Source organism: Talpa occidentalis, unplaced genomic scaffold (assembly GCF_014898055.3).
Source record: "Talpa occidentalis isolate TD23 unplaced genomic scaffold, MPIMG_talOcc4v2.1 talOcc4.7, whole genome shotgun sequence".
NCBI lineage: Eukaryota > Metazoa > Chordata > Mammalia > Eulipotyphla > Talpidae > Talpa > Talpa occidentalis.
Genome location: NW_023605083.1, coordinates 10,211,157 through 10,231,258, shown reverse-complemented (window position 1 = coordinate 10,231,258; position 20,102 = coordinate 10,211,157). Strand labels below are relative to the sequence as shown.

The 20,102-nt window shown below is 36.3% G+C and overlaps 1 protein-coding gene across 3 annotated transcripts in view; it reads left to right on the top strand.

The window, feature by feature from the left end:
• Nucleotides 1–20,102, top strand: part of FOCAD (focadhesin) — a 268,670-nt gene that overhangs the window by 44,812 nt on the left and 203,756 nt on the right. For all 3 annotated transcript variants that reach the window (XM_037495054.2, XM_037495055.2, XM_037495056.2), the window contains one exon: nt 4,916–5,020. In XM_037495054.2, coding sequence (XP_037350951.1) covers nt 4,916–5,020 — 105 coding nt within the window. The remainder of the gene's footprint in view (nt 1–4,915; nt 5,021–20,102) is intronic.

Genomic DNA, 20,102 nt, shown 5'->3' with positions numbered 1-20,102 from the left:
TCCTAACACTCTTCATATATAACAAATGAATTAAGGTGGGAGTGAAAGAAAGTAGCATTTCCAGAAAGGACTTCTTGCAGCCCCTCAGATCTTAAGTCACAAGAACCATCTAACAGTCAGACTCTTCTAAGGAGATAATTTGCAGTGTGGTGACTTTGGCTGCATGGTAGGCAGTCTTCAACACAGTGGTTAAGTCTGTTTACCATGCTGAGTATTAATCTTTTACTTAATTCTGTCAGGAGTCTTAAGTAGGTTTTAATGTTGTAAGCATTTGGATTAAAATGTATTTTAAAAAAGAACTCCAACAAAGAGCACCTGCCTCCCTTCCTCCCAACAGGGTTATTTCATTGCTTCATATTGTAAAAGGTGATGTTATCTAATTGTACCTTCTCAGTATTTTCGATGCTTTCATTTGCTAACTGTGTTTTTCTCCAATGAAAGACCTTTTATAACTACAATCAGTGATGCCACTTGTATTGATTTTTTTCAGTAATAAAACTAAATGAATTTTAGCAACTAAGCTATCAGTTAATATAATTTGTGTGCATATGTAAAATCATATGCACATTGAAATTACCTTTAGAGATCACCTCTTTGGCCAAGCAAGGTAATATTTAAGGTGTCTTTCATCCTTCTACCCATCTGTTAATTTTATATACTTAGTAAGTATCTCTTTATACCTGTGTAGGGTGCTGTGATAACCAAACAGGCATAGTTGCTGTACCTGTGATGATTTTGTTTTAGAGGAGTTGTTGCCATAATCACTTAATTGCACATTTATATATTAAACTACTTGCAGACTAAGTATATTGTTCTGGGATTGCCTTTAATATGGGTTTTTTCTCATCTTGGAGATGAAGGAAGGCATTCCTGATGAAGTAATACTATGATGAGACTGACGAATGAATAGGACTTATCTAGGCAAGGAGGAGAGGGTAGAATTTTCCAGTTACAGGAAATAGAATGAGCTAAGTCCTTGAGGTTGGAGGAAGATAGCCAGTAGGAAGGCCTTGAAGAATGCCAGGAGTGAAGGGAGATGGTTTGAGATGAAGCTGGGACGATCCATAGGGATTAGACTATACGGGCAATGGTAGTTGGTCTTGAAGATTTGGGTCTTTATCTTGAATGCAGAAGGAATCTATTGAATGCAGAGGGAATCTATTGAAGTGTTTTACCTAGTGGGTATCAATGATTTCAAAAGGGCCACCCTGGCTACAATATGAAGATAACATTCAAAGTGGTGGGTGTCCGGGAGGCAGATAGAATGGATACAGGGAGATGAGTTGAGGTGATTCTTGCTGTAGTTCAGATAAGGGGTTATGGTTGCTTGTTCTAGAGGTGAAGGGAAATAGATGGTTAATTAGGGGGTGAAGCATTTCATCTGGATTAATTATGAAGATGACTACAAGGGATATGTCAGGTGACTCCTTGATTTATGACTTGCTGAACTGGTTGACATGGGAACATTTGAAGATCAGGTATGTGGAGAAAGTGTGAGTTTGATTTGGGGCATGTTGAATTTAAGGCACAAAATCTATTTTGTGGAAATACCTAGCAGGATATACCTTTTTTTGGTAATGCTGTTTCCTGGACAATTATACTATGAATCTAGTTGTAATATCTAATCAGATCTTTTCTACCCTACCTTAAGCCTTGACTTTGAAATGTGTACCTGTGTAATTCAAACACAGACAGCCTACTTATCTAAGGGCTAATTTCAGTTCCTAAAGCTGTTTCTCACAAATCTACTTTTTCAAATCAAACAATATGTCTTTGTGTCTCTGCTGAACTGTGGCTGGAGACAGGTTCTAAATCAGAGACACTGTTGTCATTTCATTATTTAAATTTTTGCTGATATCTATCTAGGAGATCAGGTTTAATCATTTGTATTCAGAGAGTCCTTCCTCACTTTGCGATTTTAAATTTTCTTCCTCAGTTAAAACTATAGCATTCTTTGAAAACTTAATGGTATAACTCCATTTTGTCAGAATCTGTTCCTTTCTTTTAAAAAAAGTTCACTGAAAGGGCCTAAGTGAAAATTAGGAAGTGACGGTGCTAGAAAAACTTTGAACTGACATTGTGTGTAGGAGTTTCCTTCAAATCTTGGTCTTGTTCTTAGACAGAAAAAGCTAGGGTAATCTGGAATCACACCCAGGCGTATGAAATCAGGGACAGGCTAATTGCAGTGAAATTAGAGTCCTCTTTCTAGACTCACAAAAAAGTATAGCCATATATACTCCAACTGTTTTAAAATTAGACATTCAATTCATATATATATATTTTTCTAAAATTTGCTTTTTTTCAGATGTCTCGGATATCTTTCATAGATCTGTTTGTATTATCATTAATGGCTGCAGAGTATTTTCTAATATGGATATATCATATTTTAATGATTTCCCTGTTGACAAACATGTGCTTCTTTTCTTCCATTTTTCAAAAATAACAAATGCATTGCAGTATTTTCTATTGGGTATTTCTATAGGATGGATTCTTGAAAGTGGAATTTGTGGGAAAAAGGAGATGTACATTTAAAATTTTTATAGATACTGCCAAATTATTCCCCATAACCAGTGTATGCACAGCATAAAGTGCTTATTTCCCCATTCACTCATCAACACTGGATGTTATGAATCTTATTCTTCTGTGATTTGCATATCCATATCCTCATTTTTCTATTATATAATTTGCCTTATTTTGTTGCCTTCTCTGGTTTATGGATATTAACCCTTTGTTATATGTTATAAATATTGTATCTCAGACTATTATCTTTTTATTTTCTTTCCCTTGAAAATGCTCCTCAATAATTTTGTTAAAATCATCTGGGATTTTAGTTACAGATTTTCTTAATTTTTGTTCTTTTTCATAGTACTCCCCTCAGATCCTCTCTTAAATATTACTTTAATTTGTAGTCAGTATGTAAGATTTATTCCTACTGTATTTTGCCTGTTTTTTTTTTTTTTTGGTGTTTTTTGTTTATTTGTTTTAATTGAGGTAACATTGGTTTACAACTTTGTCTTTTAGAAATATAAGATCTTTCCATGCAGGTGTCATTACCACACCATACCCATGACCTAAACACCATCCTGCATTTGTCTTTCTCCTTCTGACTTAATTGCACTTAGCATAGTCCCTTCCAGCTCTATCTATGTTGCCACAAAGGTCAAGAGTTATTATTTTTGATAGCTGAGTAGTATTACACTATGCATATATACCGTATCGCCCTCATCCACTCACCTGTATTTGGACATGTAGGCTGTTATCATAGTTAGGCTATCGTTAATAGTACTGAGAGAATTTGGTTACTGCAGGGAACAAGAGTGGGGTGGTGGCAGAGAAGGGGAGGAATAGAATGGGGGAGTTACATAGAGGGTACTGGTATGGGTGGTCTGGTGGAGAGTGAGTGAAACGTGCACATACAGAGTAACAAATTATAACCCCAAAAATTAAAATAAAAATTTTTTTAAGATTTATTTACTTATGCATATAAGAACTGGGGTACAGGCCAGAGATATGGGGAGTGCGAGGATTCACCAGAGACAGAGTGGGGAACAGAACAGGGGGAATGACTGAAATACACTGCTGAGGGGAGCAGTGGGTGAGACAGAAGAGGTCTGCCGCGCCATGTGGGTAGCTCCCTGGCCGGGGATTGAACTTGTGTTGCAGTGGCTGCGGATAGCTTTATAGGTTGGGTCTTAACCCCTTGTGCCACCAAGGAGGCCTCTAAAATAATTTTTAAAAGAAAAAGAACATATGCTTGTTTCCCTTTGAATATGTGTTTTAGTATTCTTCAGATTGATACCTAGGAGTGGAATTGACATGGACAATCATGATTAAAATAATTAAGTTTTTCATTTAAAATAATCCTTTTTGTTGTTTCTAAGGTTTCTTTTTTGTTTCTGGGAGACTCTTATTTAAAAAGATCTGACTAATTTGTGACAACACTGATGAACCTGAAGGACCTAATGCTAATTGAAGTAATTCAGAGAAAGATAAAATACCGGATATATCTCTTATATGTGGAATCTATAAAAGAAAAAAGTTGAACTCATAGGGATTGTGGAGTGGAGAAAATGGGAAGAGATAACTTCTAGTTATAAGATGAATAGGTTCTAAGGAGCTAATATATAGCTTGGTGTCTATAATTAGCAATATTATATTTTATACTTGAAAATTAAGAGTAGATCGTAAGCATTCTCATGAAAAAAATTTAACAGTATATGTGATGAAGGTGCTTGTTAACTTGTTTGTGGCAATCATTTCCCAGAGTATACATTTACCATGTATACTTCAAATATGCTGTAAGTGTATTTGTCAATTGTACTTCAGTAAAGCTGGAAAAAATTCCATTTTACGAATAAAAAATATAATAAGGAAAAAATGAAAGGGGCAAGCTATTCTTTATTTATCTATATTATCTTACTTCCTCTCATAGAGAATAAAAAAAAAAATTTTTAAGTTCTGTTCTCCACTTCCGTTGACTTTGTTTTAAATGGGCATGAAGGGGAGTAATTTACTCTGATTTGTCCCCAAGCCCACTTTTTGAGTAGCTGATCATTTCATATGTCAGGTTATTATTAATGGTCTGCTAATATTTATAAATGAAGGACTTGATTATTATGTATGGGCAACTGATGTGGTCACTGGCTGCAATTATGTAGGCTAATGTTTGTTTTTTTCCCAATAGATTTTTTTTTTTCCCCCCCAAGTGGGTGGTGGTTTGATTCTTAGGCTCTGCTTCTCCTCTGTAGGCTTCTTCTTGTCTGTGTTATAGAATGAACTCAGTTTTTTTGTGGGGGACTACTACCCAGTGTGTGTGGCTAGTGTTCATTTATTTTAAAAGGGCAGGATTAAGCACTTTATTAGAATATTCACTTTATTTCTATGACATTTAATATGTTGTTACATTTCTTCACAGGAATACACATGGCTTGATAAAAGCCCTTATGAAATTATTACAAATGCAAGCTCTTAAGGAAGGACAAGGTGGAGAGAAGAATATTCAGGACATATATACTATTAGGTAAGCCTTTTTTCCTTTCTCTGAAAAAAAAAAGACTGTAAATATGAATTGTTAACTAAATTATGAACTGAGCACATAATCCATTAATTATTATTTAATTCAACAACGATGGTGACTCTTGACTTCTTAGGAAGGCAGTGTTTCAAAGACTCAGGGGATTGCCATGAAGAGTACAACATGTAGAGTATCATCATTGTAGATTTCAGAATTGCCTCCTTGGAAATGAAATCTGTTACCCAAAATTCAGGTCACTCATTTTTCTCTGGAATCTATAACCATCTTACCAATACTATGAAAACTGAAAATTTCGTTAAGCAAATTTATTTAAATCAGGTGTTTAGCAAGAGGTTAAACGTCTTCTCAATAGAAAATAATAGGAGACTGGGGCCTCCCCGGTGGCACAGCGGTTGAGCGCTGGATTGAGAAGCTCCCCGGCTGCTGGGTGAGGGTCCGGCCGCCGGGTGAGGGTTCCACCGCAGGGCGAGGGTCCCACATGGCATGCAGACCTCTCCTGCCACCCGCTGCTCCCCTCAGCAGTGTACTTTGTCAGTCTGCCTGCTCTGCTCCCCACTCTGGCTCTGATGAATTCTCTCATCCTCCCGTGCTTCTGACTCTACCCAGTGCTTGTATAAATAAATAAATAAATAAATAAATAAATCTTTAAAAAAAAAAAAAAAAAGGAAAAGAAAATAATAGGAGACTATCCAACAGTTACCACCCAAGACAAGGTCAGTAATTAGGACTGTTAATTTGCCTTTTTTTGGTCTATAGACTGTAACATGATAGCATTACTTAATAAAAAAAAAAAATACAGCAACAATTATAAAAAAAAAAGAATGGGATTTTATGAGAGTTGTGGGCAAGCAAGAACATCATGCTTATAAAAGTATCCTTAACAATTGCCTTGAAGGTCTCAGAAAGCCGTTTTTCAGAGAGGGCCTCCCACTTAATGAGCAGAACTCTGTAGAAGATGCCAAACCAGTATATGTGGTGCTAGGAACTCTGTTCCATAATCATCAAGAATGTGCCTGCTTTGGCATATGAAAAAATGTTCAACATCACTTGTCATCAGGGAAATGCAAATCAAAACTACCATGAGATACCATCTTACACCAGTGAGAATGGCACATATTAAAAAAACTAGCAACAACAAATGTTGGCGAGGGTGTGGAGAAAAAGGAACTCTTCTGCATTGTTGGTGGGAGTGCAAACTGGTCCAACCACTGTGGAAATCTGTATGGAGATTTCTGGACCTACTAAACATAGAGCTTCCATATGATCCAGCAATTCCACTCCTAGGTATTTACCCAAAGGACACAGAAACATCAATTCCAAAGAACACCTGCACCCCTATGTTTATAGCAGCACTGTTTACAATAGCTAAGCTTTGGAAACAACCCAAATGCCCAAAAATAGATGACTGGATCAAGAAGATGTGGTACATATATACCATGGAATATTACTCAGCATTCAAAAAAGATAAACACATGCAATTTGCAGCAACATGGATGGCGCTGGAAGGGATCATGCTCAGCGAAATAAGCCAAAAAGAAAAAGAAAAATACCGGATGGTCTCACTCATAGCAGGAATCTAGAAAACTTAAATAAGGGACCAGGAAAATGAATAACTATAAGAAAGTGAAAATCAAAATCAACAAAAAACTATGAACCAGAGACACTTTTAGGGGGGGGGGTGGGAGGGGAGGGATTGGGGTCAGAATGGGGGGGCTGCAATTGTATGGGGAATATAACAATAAAATTTATTAAAAAAAAAAAAAAAGAATGTGCCTGCTTTAAAAGAATGAGAACATATGACTTTGAACAAAAGCACTGGTTCATGGGGGAAAGTGACTTCCTTCATTATGGTGACCCACCAGGGATATTGCTCAACTGCTATTAACTTGAATATGCACAGCACCTGCTGTTTTGAATATTTGACACCACATTTATCTGAATCTTAACAAACAAAATATTGAATCCTAGCTCCAAAATATTGAGTGGTGCCCATTTTTTATAATTATTTATAGTACTTTCCTTTCAGTAATAAGTACTGTCTCACACATTTCAATGATCTTTCCTAAAATTTTATTTCTGAAATTTTAATGTTATTTTTTATTTTTTCTGAGTACATTATCTAGTGTTTCTTAAGCCAATTTAAAAAATAAGGTCAAAATTGCATTTTTGTATAATTTATTATTATTATTTTTTAATAGAGGCATGTTTTTCATTTATTTATTTATTTTGTTTGTTTGTTTTGTTTATACATGCACTGGGTACAGTCAGAAGCGCGGGAGGGTGAGAGAATTCACCAGAACCAGAGCAGGGAGCAGAGCAGGCAGAAGGACCGAAGTACACTGCTGAGGGGAGCAGCGGGTGGCAGGAGAGGTCTGCGCGCCATGTGGGACCCTCCTCTGGTGGCCGGGGAGCAGCCGGGGATCGAACCGGCGCTGCAGCCGCGGGCAGCTTCGCAACCCAGCGCTCAACCGCTGTGCCACCGGGGAGGCCCTGTATAATTTATTTTTAAATAGGGAAAATAAAAGGAAAATTATTTGAAATACAATGGAAACTTGGGATATACAGGACAGACATTTCCACATTGATAAATGCACTTTTTTTTTTTAAACATAGTGGTTCCCTTTGAGATACAGCTTTTCATTTTAGGTTTCTTCTTTTATTTATTTATTTATTTATTCATTCATTCATTCATTCATTTACTTACTTATTTATTTATTTATCTGTTTGTTTCCTTGTTTGTTTATACATGCACTGGGTACAGTCAGAAGCGCGGGAGGGTGAGAGAATTCACCAGAGCCAGAGCGGGGAGCAGAACAGGCAGAAGGACCGAAGTACACTGCTGAGGGGAGCAGCGGGCGGCAGGAGAGGTCTGCGCGCCATGTGGGACCCTCCTCCGGTGGCCGGGGAGCAGCCGGGGATCGAACCGGCGCCACAGAGGCCGCGGGCAGCTTCGCCACCCAGCGCTCAACCGCTGCGCCACCGGGGAGGCCCTTTAGGTTTCTTCTTTATTCATTATGTCGACCAGGAATGAACCTATTGAAGAGATGAGCAGATCTTAATATTTCTAGATGAGTCATGTAAACATCTGTGTTTTTCTCTTTTTTCAAAAGTTTAAATTCTTTGGCCAGAGCTGTAGCATAGAAAAGAATTCCATTTCATTGTTGTTTGCTGGGGTTGTTTACTTAGGTATTTTAAAATAGGAAAGCTACTGAACGTTTTAATGTTTTATGAAACAGTTTGGGGATATGGTCCACAAATATAAGTGACCCATTTAAAATGTCACTGCAGTGGTTTTATATTTACAGAGTTATGTAACTATCACATAATAAATTTCAGGACATTTCTATCATCTCAAAAGAAATTCCTAACCTATGAGCAATTGCTCTCTGTTTTCCTCTACCTTGTGGCATATGTTTAATTCAATTGTTCTTTTTTTTTTTTAAAGATTTATTTATTTGTGCATATAAGAGTTGGGGCACAGGCCAGAGGCATGGGGGTGAGAGGGACTCACCAGAGACAGAGTGGGGAACAGAACAGGCAGATTGACTGAAATACACTGCTGAGGGGAGCAGCTGGCGAGACAGGAGAGGTCTCTTGGTGGTGCAAGGGTTAAGCACCACATTATGAAGCAATCTGAAGCCTCTGCAGCACAAGTTCGATCCCGGCCTGCCAGGGAGCAACCCTCATGATGAAGTAATTCAATTGTTCTTAAAACTGGCTGCCAGTTAGAACCACCTTGTTTACAAACACACATAGGTGTAACAAATGCCCAAACCAACTGAACCAGATCTGCTGGGAGGCCTAGATATTTGTAGATCTAAAAAGGTCCTACATGATTCTGATTTGCAGCAGGTACAAGATGGTGTCAACTGTTCTCTAATGTGCATACCGGTCACCTGGGACCTTGTTGAAGGGAAATTTTCCTCTTCTAGTCTAGGGTGGGTTAAAGATTCTTGTCTAAAAAGCTCCCAGGTGATACCAAAGCTGCTGTTTCTCCCCACCACCCCCTTTCCATTCTAAGTAACAGAGTTCCCAGCGGCATCAGCAGTACCTTGGAGCATGTTAGGAATGCAGAATCTCAAGTCCCACTTCAGGCTACCTGAAACATAGCTTGCATTCTTGTTAGATTTTCCAGGTAGTTCATAGGCACCCTAACAATTAAGAAGCACTATTTCAGATTATGGTAAAAGGACATTTTCTATTATGTGGAAGAAATAGACTTACTTTGATTTTCATACCTATTGTCCTCATTGTGTGCGAGAGCTTTAGTCACCTGTAATATTTTACCTTTCCCCCTATTTATAATTCATTTTCTCCTGTAGTTGGTTCTTCTAATTGAAGTCGTGTCTTCAGAAAACAATAGGTGAAAGGTGTGAATAGGGAGTCTAGTTAAAGGAGCTGAAACCATATTCGGTACATCATACTGCCTTAAGATTGGTGGCACATTAAGAGATCCAGATTCAGTCACCTGAGTCGGCATAATCCAGTAATGTTTATGGAGAGCCCTCATGTGCGTGGCTGTTTGGCACTATAAATCAGTAGAGTGTAATTGAGTGTATAAGAGCCTTAAGTTCCTCCAGGGGGGATTGTAGATGGTAGAAACAGAAGAGAGGTGAGCCTGAAGAGCAGATTCCCCTCAACAGCTATTATTACTTGAATCAAGCATAAAATTGTCATGCTGTTTTAGAGCTTTCTTTGCCGCATGTTGGTTAGCAATCTTCTGCCTAGGAAAGGCAACTGATGAGCAGTGTATGAAAGCATAAAAAGGATATGAGAAGCTTAGAACTCCACTGAGAGGTGTTCACTGTTTATACTGTAGAATTAATTTAAAATAGAAGTAGAATGACAAATAATTGTAAGCTTTCTGGGCATGAAACTAATCTGTTTTTCTGGTTTTAAGGACTCGAATATACAGTGGGAGTTTAAATATTTCACACTTCTCTTCCTAATTCTTGATTAATTTGAAGTATAGTAAAACAAAATATGTGATCATTTTAAATAAGCCTATATTGAATTTTTTTAAGTTGTGCCCGTATGAGGGTGTAGAGAGGGACTGTGAGGACCTGGAAGGTTAGCCAGTGACTTCTCTTGGTCCCAGTGAATTCCTGAAGGAGCTTCAGACAGGGTATTCTCTTGAATGTAGAGCTCCATGGTTCTTACACTTACCATGCATACGAATCACCTAGGGAGCTTGTGAAAAATACAGGTTATTAAGTGCACGTGCCAGAGATTCCCATTTATATCGTAGTGTTTTTTATGAGACATATATCAGCACATTTACCCAACTGCTCAGTGATATGACATAGTCATTTGTGGATTATTCTTGAGAAATATTGCTCTACCTCAGGGTTAATGGTCCATGGTTGAGCTGCAAGCAACCCCTGGGAGTAGACTAGGGGGCATTTGAATAACTTAATTGTGTTTTCTTATTTCTGTTACCTACTTGAGAGGCAAAAGATCTATATGTTCCTAAGTTGGAAGGCCCTGAATTCATCTTATCACATCCACCATGGACAATGCATAGCCAAGAGCAGAACCAAAGAACAGTTGTAAAGGAAAAGTAATCTAATCAGAGAACAAGCTTAATGCAAATGCAAGAGGAAAATGTATGAGATTTAAACCTCATTGTTCTGTTTAATGAAATAATTTCATGGCCCTGACAAGTTAGGGTTCTTCACGGACAGAGGGCAGATGGTTGTAAGAGCAGTGGGGGAGAAAGTCCTGAGCACCCTCTGAGAAACCAACAGTTTTTCAATTTTTACAGTACACAAGTAGTTTGTCTTCAATTTTTGATATGTGTGTATGGAACATGGTTTGGTAACCTGTTCTGGTAACCTGCATTTTAACAGGAGATTGAGATAGATTTCATTGGAGAGTCAGTGTGTAATTAGTAAACTTATATTAATGTGATCCTTTTTCAGTTGTGTGGCTGTAATGACATTAAATGGAGTTATTTAAATGGAATGTCAACTCTCAAATCTTTTTAGGATGGGAGTAACTAGAACATTTCATTACTGTGATTAAATGAAGAACAAATGCCAAGTGCAAAACTTTAGGCCTATAAGTATCAACTCTGGTTGAACATCAGAACCCATAGAAGTACTTTTAAATATAGAAATGTCTGGGCCTACCCAGGAATGCCTGGAGGGTCACCCTCAGGCATTGGTGTATTTTCAAAGCACTGGTGTAAATTCACCTAGGAAGGTGAATTTCAGTGTTCAGGTAAGGTTGAGAACTACTAGCCAATTTTTGCAATGAGCAATAGGGGTTTCATTGTTCCCAGGCCTTCAGTTCTTTCACTACTAATAACATTTTATGTGAATTATTCTGATTTCTAAACGTTGGAAAACAACTCAGATATTTAAAAATAATAGGGTGGGCATTTTTAAACACCTTCTTACTGGATCCAATCCAGAGGCATGCTTGTGACTTCTAGTTTAGGCATTTAACTGTTTAACAATTTTTTAGAAGTGCTTTTCTAACTATGAGCAATTTTTATGCTAATTACTTTTTAAAAAACTGTTACTAAGATATTCTGTAGTTGAGACTTATTCCCATCCGCCCACCCCCCAACCCCCATGCCCTCTATTTGCTTTGAATTTTCTTTTGGTTATCTTCAACTCCACTTTCCTGTAACTTGCTTATATTTAACTAAGTTATTTAAACATAGTCTCTAATTATGACCATGTAGAAAGTGGGACAGAGAATCAATATTTGAGCTGGTATTTCAGTTGCAAGGAAGAATAACTAAATTATTTTTTATGATTTATTAATTCATTAGAAGCTCATTTTCATACTTGCTTTGTAAAATTGCCCACCCCCCCCTGAAATTTTATCATGTGCTTTTGCTTTTAATTTTTCTCTGCATATTCATATGATAGCAATCTTTTTAAGATCTCTCTTCCCTCAGCTGAAGTGAGGAAATAGCTGTGAATTCATGAGCAGTAACTGCTTGTTCCAGAATCCGGGCATCATTCTGATGTGCCAGACAGTGGCTGACATGCACAAATATCAAATGTTAAGAATCTTATTTGTGGAAAGATTTGGTCTGATCAACATCAAGCTGTGCTTTCTGAAATAAGGGAATATTAAATATTAAAAAAAAAATTGGCAGATGGTGTGCTCCGAAATGAGTGACTAGGCCAATAGTGATGGTTATACCCTGAGTAGATTAAAGTAGATTATATGATCTATAAGTGTATTTGTTCTATGTGTATAGTGTTAATGTAGTTCAGATGGCGAGTGCATTTCAAGAACTTAGACACATGCTTTAAGGACTGAAGTGCTTTGTAATTCCTGTCGATTCTCTTAGGTATCTGTTCAGGCTAGTACATTCATCCCTTTGGGTCATCAAACAACAAAACAAACTTCCAAGGTAAACACTGACTAAAAGTACACTAAAGTAGTTTGTGATTGTGAATTTTAAAATGTAAACCCCAGTTTTAATTTTGATCGCTAGCTTTTTCTTTGCGTTAAGATAATTTTGCATTTTTTTTTCTAATATCCATTTCGAAGGATGACCTCCAGCCACCATTTGAAGCATGCAGGAAGATTATGTCTAGGGAGGTTAGAGACATCAGTTTATTTATACTTTGCCCTTTTTATTTGATAGTTGACTGCATATATTCAGTAGTAAGTGTTTTCAAGAAAAAGGATTTTCTCTCATATAACCAGGGTACAGTTATCAAATTATTCAATATTTTAAACTCCATGTTCCAGTTTTGTCATTTGTCTTAATGATGTCCTTTCATAGTCTTTCCCTTTTTATTTCCAGTGTATGAAATCTAGAATAGGATCATATGCTGCCTTGAGTGGTCAAATCTTTTTTTTTTTTTTTTAAGATTTATTTATTTATACAAGCACTGGGTAGTCAGAAGCGCGGGAGGGTGAGAGAATTCACCAGAGCCAGAGCGGGGAGCAGAACAGGCAGAAGGACCGAAGCACACTGCTGAGGGGAGCAGCGGGTGGCAGGAGAGGTCTGCGTGCCATGTGGGACCCGCCTCCGGTGGCCGGGGAGCAGCAGGGGATCGAACCGGCGCTGCAGAGGCTGCAGGCAGCTTTGCAACCCAGTGCTCAACCGCTGCGCCACCGGGGAGGCCCGAGTGGTCAAATCTTCATATTCTTGAGATCTGGAGCTGTTTCTCATCCTGCATCTTTTATGACATTGCCATTTTTGAATACTATAAAATGATGCAGTGTCCTTCTCAGGATGTCACATCTGGAGGTAATGATGTCCATTCTGCCCCTATTAAGAAAAAGGAACAGGCCCAAAATGTGGTCCTTCACGCCAAGCCTTATCATGACTTAATACTTACAAACTTTAATCCAAACTGAAAATTTAAGCCAATTAATCTGGAATTTCCTGGTCATTGCTAATGTGGTAAATTGTGACAAGACTCTCCCTGTTTTCCCATCAGGGAAGATGGCTTGACCTGAAATCATTCTTTTCTTGTGCCATCCTCTTTCTCACTCCCTGCAACACTTTTCTGCTTAATGCATAAATGTTACCTGATTCATGAATCATTTAATAAAGCCAGTTATATCTAAATTTATTCAATGAATTTCATGTTTTAACAATCCTCACCAGTGATTTTAATTTTATTCGCTGCAAGTAATGTCAATTTTTATACTGTATAGTAATTTTCAACTTATACCCAATAAACAATCTGTGGGGAAGACACATCAAGATCCTGCAAATATCTTGCCCCTCTTAAGTTTACATCCTACCAGCCAATTTTTACTGTGATGATTTCTAAAAAGTGATTTTCCAAATCTTTTACTGTCTGTAGCTACTAGTGGAAATCGAGATAGGGATGCACTCTAGGTGGAAATGGTAGGAATGCCTGGAAATTTACTTCATCTATAGATTCTGAGATCCCACCTTTATAAATTATGATTTAGAAAGCTTAGTGGGATGAGTGTAAATACCTAGAACCTATATATATTCTTTTAAAAGATCTCAAGGAATTCTGCTGTGGAGCTAAACTTGGGGATCACTGGATAAGTGGTTAAAATACCAAATAATGTCACGGTATTTCACAGTGATATTAGAAAAACATAATCACCTTTCCATATCAGCCTCTTTAATGTGGGTACAATTAAGTGATCAACCAAGCATAATGAGGGAGTAAATCTGAACTTACTTTCTTTGTAAGTTTATTGTATTAGCAGTATTCATATACATCGCATAATATTTGAATTTTCCTAAAATTAAGAAGCATTTAGGGCCTCCCCGGTGGCGCAGTGGTTAGCGCCGGGTTGCGAAGCTGCCGCAGCTGGTTGGATCCCCGGTTGCTCTCCGGCCACTGGAGGAGGGTCCCACATGGCGCGCAGACCTCTCCTGCCGCCCGCTGCTCCCCTCAGCAGTGTACTTCACTCCTTCTGCCTGTTCTGCTCCCTGCTCTGGCTCTGGTGAATTCTCTCACCCTCCCGCGCTTCTGACTGTACCCAGTGCTTGCATAAATAAATAAATAAATCTTTAAAAAAAAAAAAAAAAAACAAACAGCAGAAAAAAAAAAGAAGCATTTAACCAAATTTACAATGGTTTGTGACTGTGTTAAGTTTGGAACATTTTACATTTTTAACTGAGGTAGAATTTATATAGCATAAAATTCACCCTTTTAAAGTATATAATTTAGTGATTTTTTTTTTAGTATATTCACATAGTTTAGTGTTATCACTGTGTAATTCCAAAACATTTTTATTATCCCCAAAGGAAAACCCATATCCATTAGCATTCATTCCTCTATACCTTCTACTCAGTTGTTGGAACACACTACTTTTTGTGTTGATGGATTTGCCTATTCTGGACATTTCATATAAATAGAATGATAGAATGATAAAATAGGTGACCTTTATATCTGAATTTTTCCACTTAGCATAATATTTTCAAGTTTCATCTATACTGTAGCATGATTAGTGCTTCATTCCATTCTTTTAGGGCTGCATAATATTCTACTGCATGGCTATGCTTTTATTCTATAATTTTGTATGCTTACTAAATCTAATGAATTTTTTGTTTTTGTCTTTTTTTACATGTATTCTGAAGATAAACTACATTTTGTAATTTCCTGAAAATATACTTTGTTTTTAATTATGAGTATTTGTTACAAATTTTAATTTCTATACAAGTTTCCTTAATACAGTTACTATTTCTTAATGAGGTTGCTTAGAATCCTGTTCACACTTAAAAAGAAAATCAACCATCAGTTATTATCATGGTTTTCTTGTCCAAGTGAGCAATTTTCTTTTTGGGAAACTGATTATTTTAATAATTGAATATGTTCTTTAAAGTGATCCCCTGAGATGTAGATGTTTGGTTTTATTTATTATAAAGTAAGCATAACACCATTATTAAATCATTTGTACTACACAATCAAGCTGCCATAAGGGATTGGAACCAGTAGAATACATTAATATATTTTATTTTGCTGAAATTACAAAACCTTTCATTCTCAGGAAGCCCCATTTCTGGGTAGAACACATCACATATAAACTTTCATTTGGAAAGAGTGATTACTTTATAGGCTTTTTTTTTTTTTTAAAACAAGGCTGAAATATAGCAGTTACCCTAGACATGGTTAGCTTTGTTTCACTGGTATTTAATCTTTTTTTGGAGGGAGTGTCAGGATCTTTTTGAGACTTTCGTAAAAGATTTTTGACCTTGCCCTAGAAAATGTACTTATGGACGTGAACTCAAATTTTTGCATATAATTTCAGAGGACTTGTGAATTCTTGATTTAGTAAGTAAGTAGACATCTTTATAGAAGAGTCAAGTAAAAAAGATGGGAAAGATGGGTGCATCAGTATCAGATCTGTCCCCTGAGAAAACCAGAGTTAAGAAAAAGAAAGAAGCTGGGGCATTAATTGGGAAACAGAGCCAGTAGTACTTTTCAAGGGGCATCTGGCTCCTTGCAGTTAGGTTCTTTCTGTTGAACTGCATATTTTGCTTCTGTTTAAATTTCTTTCTCTTTCCTATGGAGGGAAGTCTTTTTTCTCAGTTTATGGTTGTAATCACCTGGGGTTTGCACCTGGGATTTATAGTCATACTTAAAGAATAAGCTACACATATTGAATAATCTTCCAGGTAGAAACTGCCACTAGAAAATACATTATACATTATTCTAAATATGGATGTTTAAAGATGGGGATGGTATTTTGCTGATAAATGTCTTTAAGATCATGAAGTGTTGTAATTTTGCCTTACCAGCTTACTTGTCTGTTTGTCATCAGGACATAGAATTTAAAGAAATTTTAGATCCCTTAAGTATTTGTATGATCCTCTCTCCCTACCAACACAATTTGCTTGCCCCCTCTCACCCCCTCCCACCTGCCATCACCTTGTGCCTAAAATAATCTTAGACTTCTGACACTGGCAGACACCTTTGCATTAAAACACTGTCTCTCAGTATTGGAATCCTAAGAAAAAGGTTTTGTGTGAGGGCAGAATTATTTGAATATGGAGTTTATTTTCAAGTTAATCCTAATATTCCCCTGTCTACCTTATAGACCCAAAGAAAATATGAAATTCATAAAAAATGTCAAAGTTCAACTCATTTTTTCTCTAGGTCTTTTTTTTTCTGAGAGCTTGCGTGGAAAATATAAATTATATTTGTCTTAAAACTGTTGGGTACCTAATAATTTACAAATATTGTTTAATTTTTTTATAGTAAAAATTTTTAAGACTCTTCATAACAATTTTTGTTAGTAATTTAACTTAAAATCTACAAATCTGCAGAGCTTTTTTTTTTTTAAACAAAACAAAAAACCCTTTTTGGCTTCTCACCAGCACTTGCAAATCAAAATTCAGAGCAGGTAGAGAAATGCTTTTAAAATGCATATTTGATGTAGTAAGTGCTATGCTATGCTTCTGAAAGCGCCAGGGTCACAGCTGCATACATGAAAATGCATGGTGACTGCAGGCATTGTTTCCTCACACAGAAAACGCAATCTGTGTCTATCACTGAATTTATGATGTAAATCAAATCATAGCTTTCCTATATTTAGAGATATAGTAGAAAGGTTGAGGTGACCTAAAGGTTACATATAACTTTTGCTTTTTGATTTGCCTAGCACAAGACTAATTTTTTTACTCCCTCTTTTCTATTAAGACTGATGTATTTATACTTGGCAAGGTGAATCTAGTGCATACCTTATTATATCATTGCCTCTGTGCTAGCCTAGTGGAACCAAGAATTTATCATTCATTTCTTTTCCTCCTCCATTCTGTTAAGATGCATGTACTGCACTGTGTTGTTGACAGTATTATTAAAGGGTGAGAATCACTGAAGAATTAGGTATCAAACTCTGTCTGTTTTCTCTATGCTCCCCCCCCCCCAAGCAGTGTGAATTGAGACACTGTCCTAAAGGAACTGTGCTAAGTGGGTTTTCCATGATCCAGTCAGAATTCAAAGAAATTAAAAAGCTGATTTGGGGAGTGTGTGCATGTGTGTGTGTGTACGTTACATTAATTGTAGAAGTACATTTGGCATTGAAGAGGAAACATACAAAGAATAAAAAGACACACCAATTTTTAAGCTACTTATACTATTGTTTAAATATAAGTTACCTGCTTGATATTCATAGTAGTACCCTACTTATATTTTATGTACAAGGTACTGTGTTAAATGCTTTCCTTATCATGGCAGTGAAACACAAATCATGTATGGAAAAGTGTAAAGACTGTACAAGAAATTGGTTCTTCTTTGGTTGGAAAAAAATGGACAGTAAGAAAGAGATACTAGAGACCAAAGAAGTTGCTTGGTTATATTGATGGAGAATATAGTTGATGTCTCAAGAGTTAGAAAATTCTGATTTAAACATTTATGTGAACTCAATTCTAGACATAGCACTTCTCTTTGAAATAAAAAAAATGGATGATTTATCTCTCTTTTGAGATCTTAGATTTTATTTGACATTGGTTTTAGAATCATTTAAGCTTAGCATAGAATTATTAATAGTTGAGAGTTACCTTTATGGCTTTCTGCCTTTACAAGGTTTGGTTCTTTTCTATCTCTAGTCCTGAGTAGTATGAAGGTGAGGGTTTTAATGGGTGGTTTGGGTTAAATAACTTCAGCACTGGAAGATACTTAGTCTGATTTTCTCATTTTATACATCAAGAGACTTTTCCCAAGAGAGGTTAATTCTCTTGCCTGAGATAACAGGATTTGTGGCAGAGATAGAATGTAAATTTGCAACTCTTGACTCTTAATTTTGTGCCTTCCTCTACTATTTCAGTAACCTCATGTCTTCACTTGTAGTTTTTTTTTTCCCCTGAGTTATAGATGTGTCTGTATAAGAATATACTCACTTTTATTTTTTTTAAGATTTATTTTTATTTATTTATGCATATAAGTACTGGGATATAGACCAGAGATGCAGGGGTGAGAAGATTCACCAGAGACAGAGTGGGGAGCAGAACAGGCAGATCTACTGAAATACACTGCTGAGGGGAGCAGCAGGCAAAACAGGAGAGGTCTGCTGCACCATGTGGGTTAGCTCCCTGGCTCATGGTGTTGAGACTTTAACCCCTAGGTTAATGTCTAGGGAGGCCCTTATGTTTGTTAAAAAATCTTGTGTAACTTGTAAAACTAGATTTTACAAGTGATCAGGTTGATTGTATGGTTAACCCATTTATCATTTTTCGTAAACATTTTAGACAATTGAATCATTAATTTGAATAACAGGTTTGGGAATAATTGAAAGTTTAAGGTACAACTGTTTCAGTTTGGTTTTCTTTTGTTGATCAACAGTCTTGTAATTGTTACTTTTCTTGATCAACAGTCTTCTAATTTAGAGAAAGTTGACTTGTTTTATGGTGAGTCCTTCTATCTATCTAGATCTTTTACAGGTAGATTTACTTGAACAAGCAGAATGACTGTTAGGCAGTGAGAGAGAGGAAGAAAGAAAAGAAAAATATTGAATAAGCCATAAATTTAGTCATCAGTCTTTGAATACATCAAGAGTGAACTTACTTAGCCTTACGACATTTTAAATGATCTAAATATATTATTTTAAATAGGAAAATAGCTCTACTTTCTATCATTCAAATTAGCATGTATATTACTTATTTTGGAACATGATTCTATATTCATAAAGGAATACTTTCACATTTTTTTCCATTTTAAGTCTTAAGTTTCTATTGTCTGATTAACTTGAACACCATATGTTAATATTTGATAGCTATATTTCCGTAAGAAACTTAAATTTTTGAGCATGATTGATCAACTAACTGCTTTTGATGCAGCATAGGGAAGAGTGAAGGTACAATTACAATCTTTTTTTTAATAACTCAAAAATGATACCATGTTTTAATCAATTTTGTGCCTCTCACAGTGGTTGTCATTTTATCTAATGCAGTGCATTTTAACCAGGGACAATTTTACCCCCCAGGGGACATTTGGTAGTGTCTGGAGACATTTTTGATTGTCATGACTAGGGAGAGTGCTATTAGTATCTACTGTGTAGAGGCCTGGAATGCTTCTAAACATTTTATAGTGCATTGAATAACAACAAAGAGTTATCTATTCCCAAAAGTCAGTAGAGCTAAGATTGAGAAACCTTCATGTATGGCAGTTGCATATTAAAGTATATGTAATTAAATAGTGTCATCCATTCTATTACTTAAACACAAGACTTTATATATTATTTTGTTTATTTATACATGATGATTCATAAAGGGAAATTTAGTTCTTCATTATGTGTAAAGTATTAAAACAAGATTTTGGCAATTATAACTGTTTTTGGAATAGTGGTACTCAGTTTAAATAGTATAATGTTAGTAATCAAGTGTTAATCAACAGTAAGAATTATTGTTCTTATTTTGGACTTGCCCCCATCCCTTACAGTTTCAGGATTTTCTTAGAATCAACATTGTGTATTTTTCTCTTACAATATTTTCACTTGGATATGACAGTCAATTCCCTGGAAAAATTATCTAGATGTCTAAGTTAGTAATTAATCTGTATAATTACTATCTCTATATTTTATTTAATACCATTTTTAAAGTTTAAGTTTGAGATGCTAAATAGAATCTGCCAAATACAATAGGTAGCAAAACAGGTCTTTA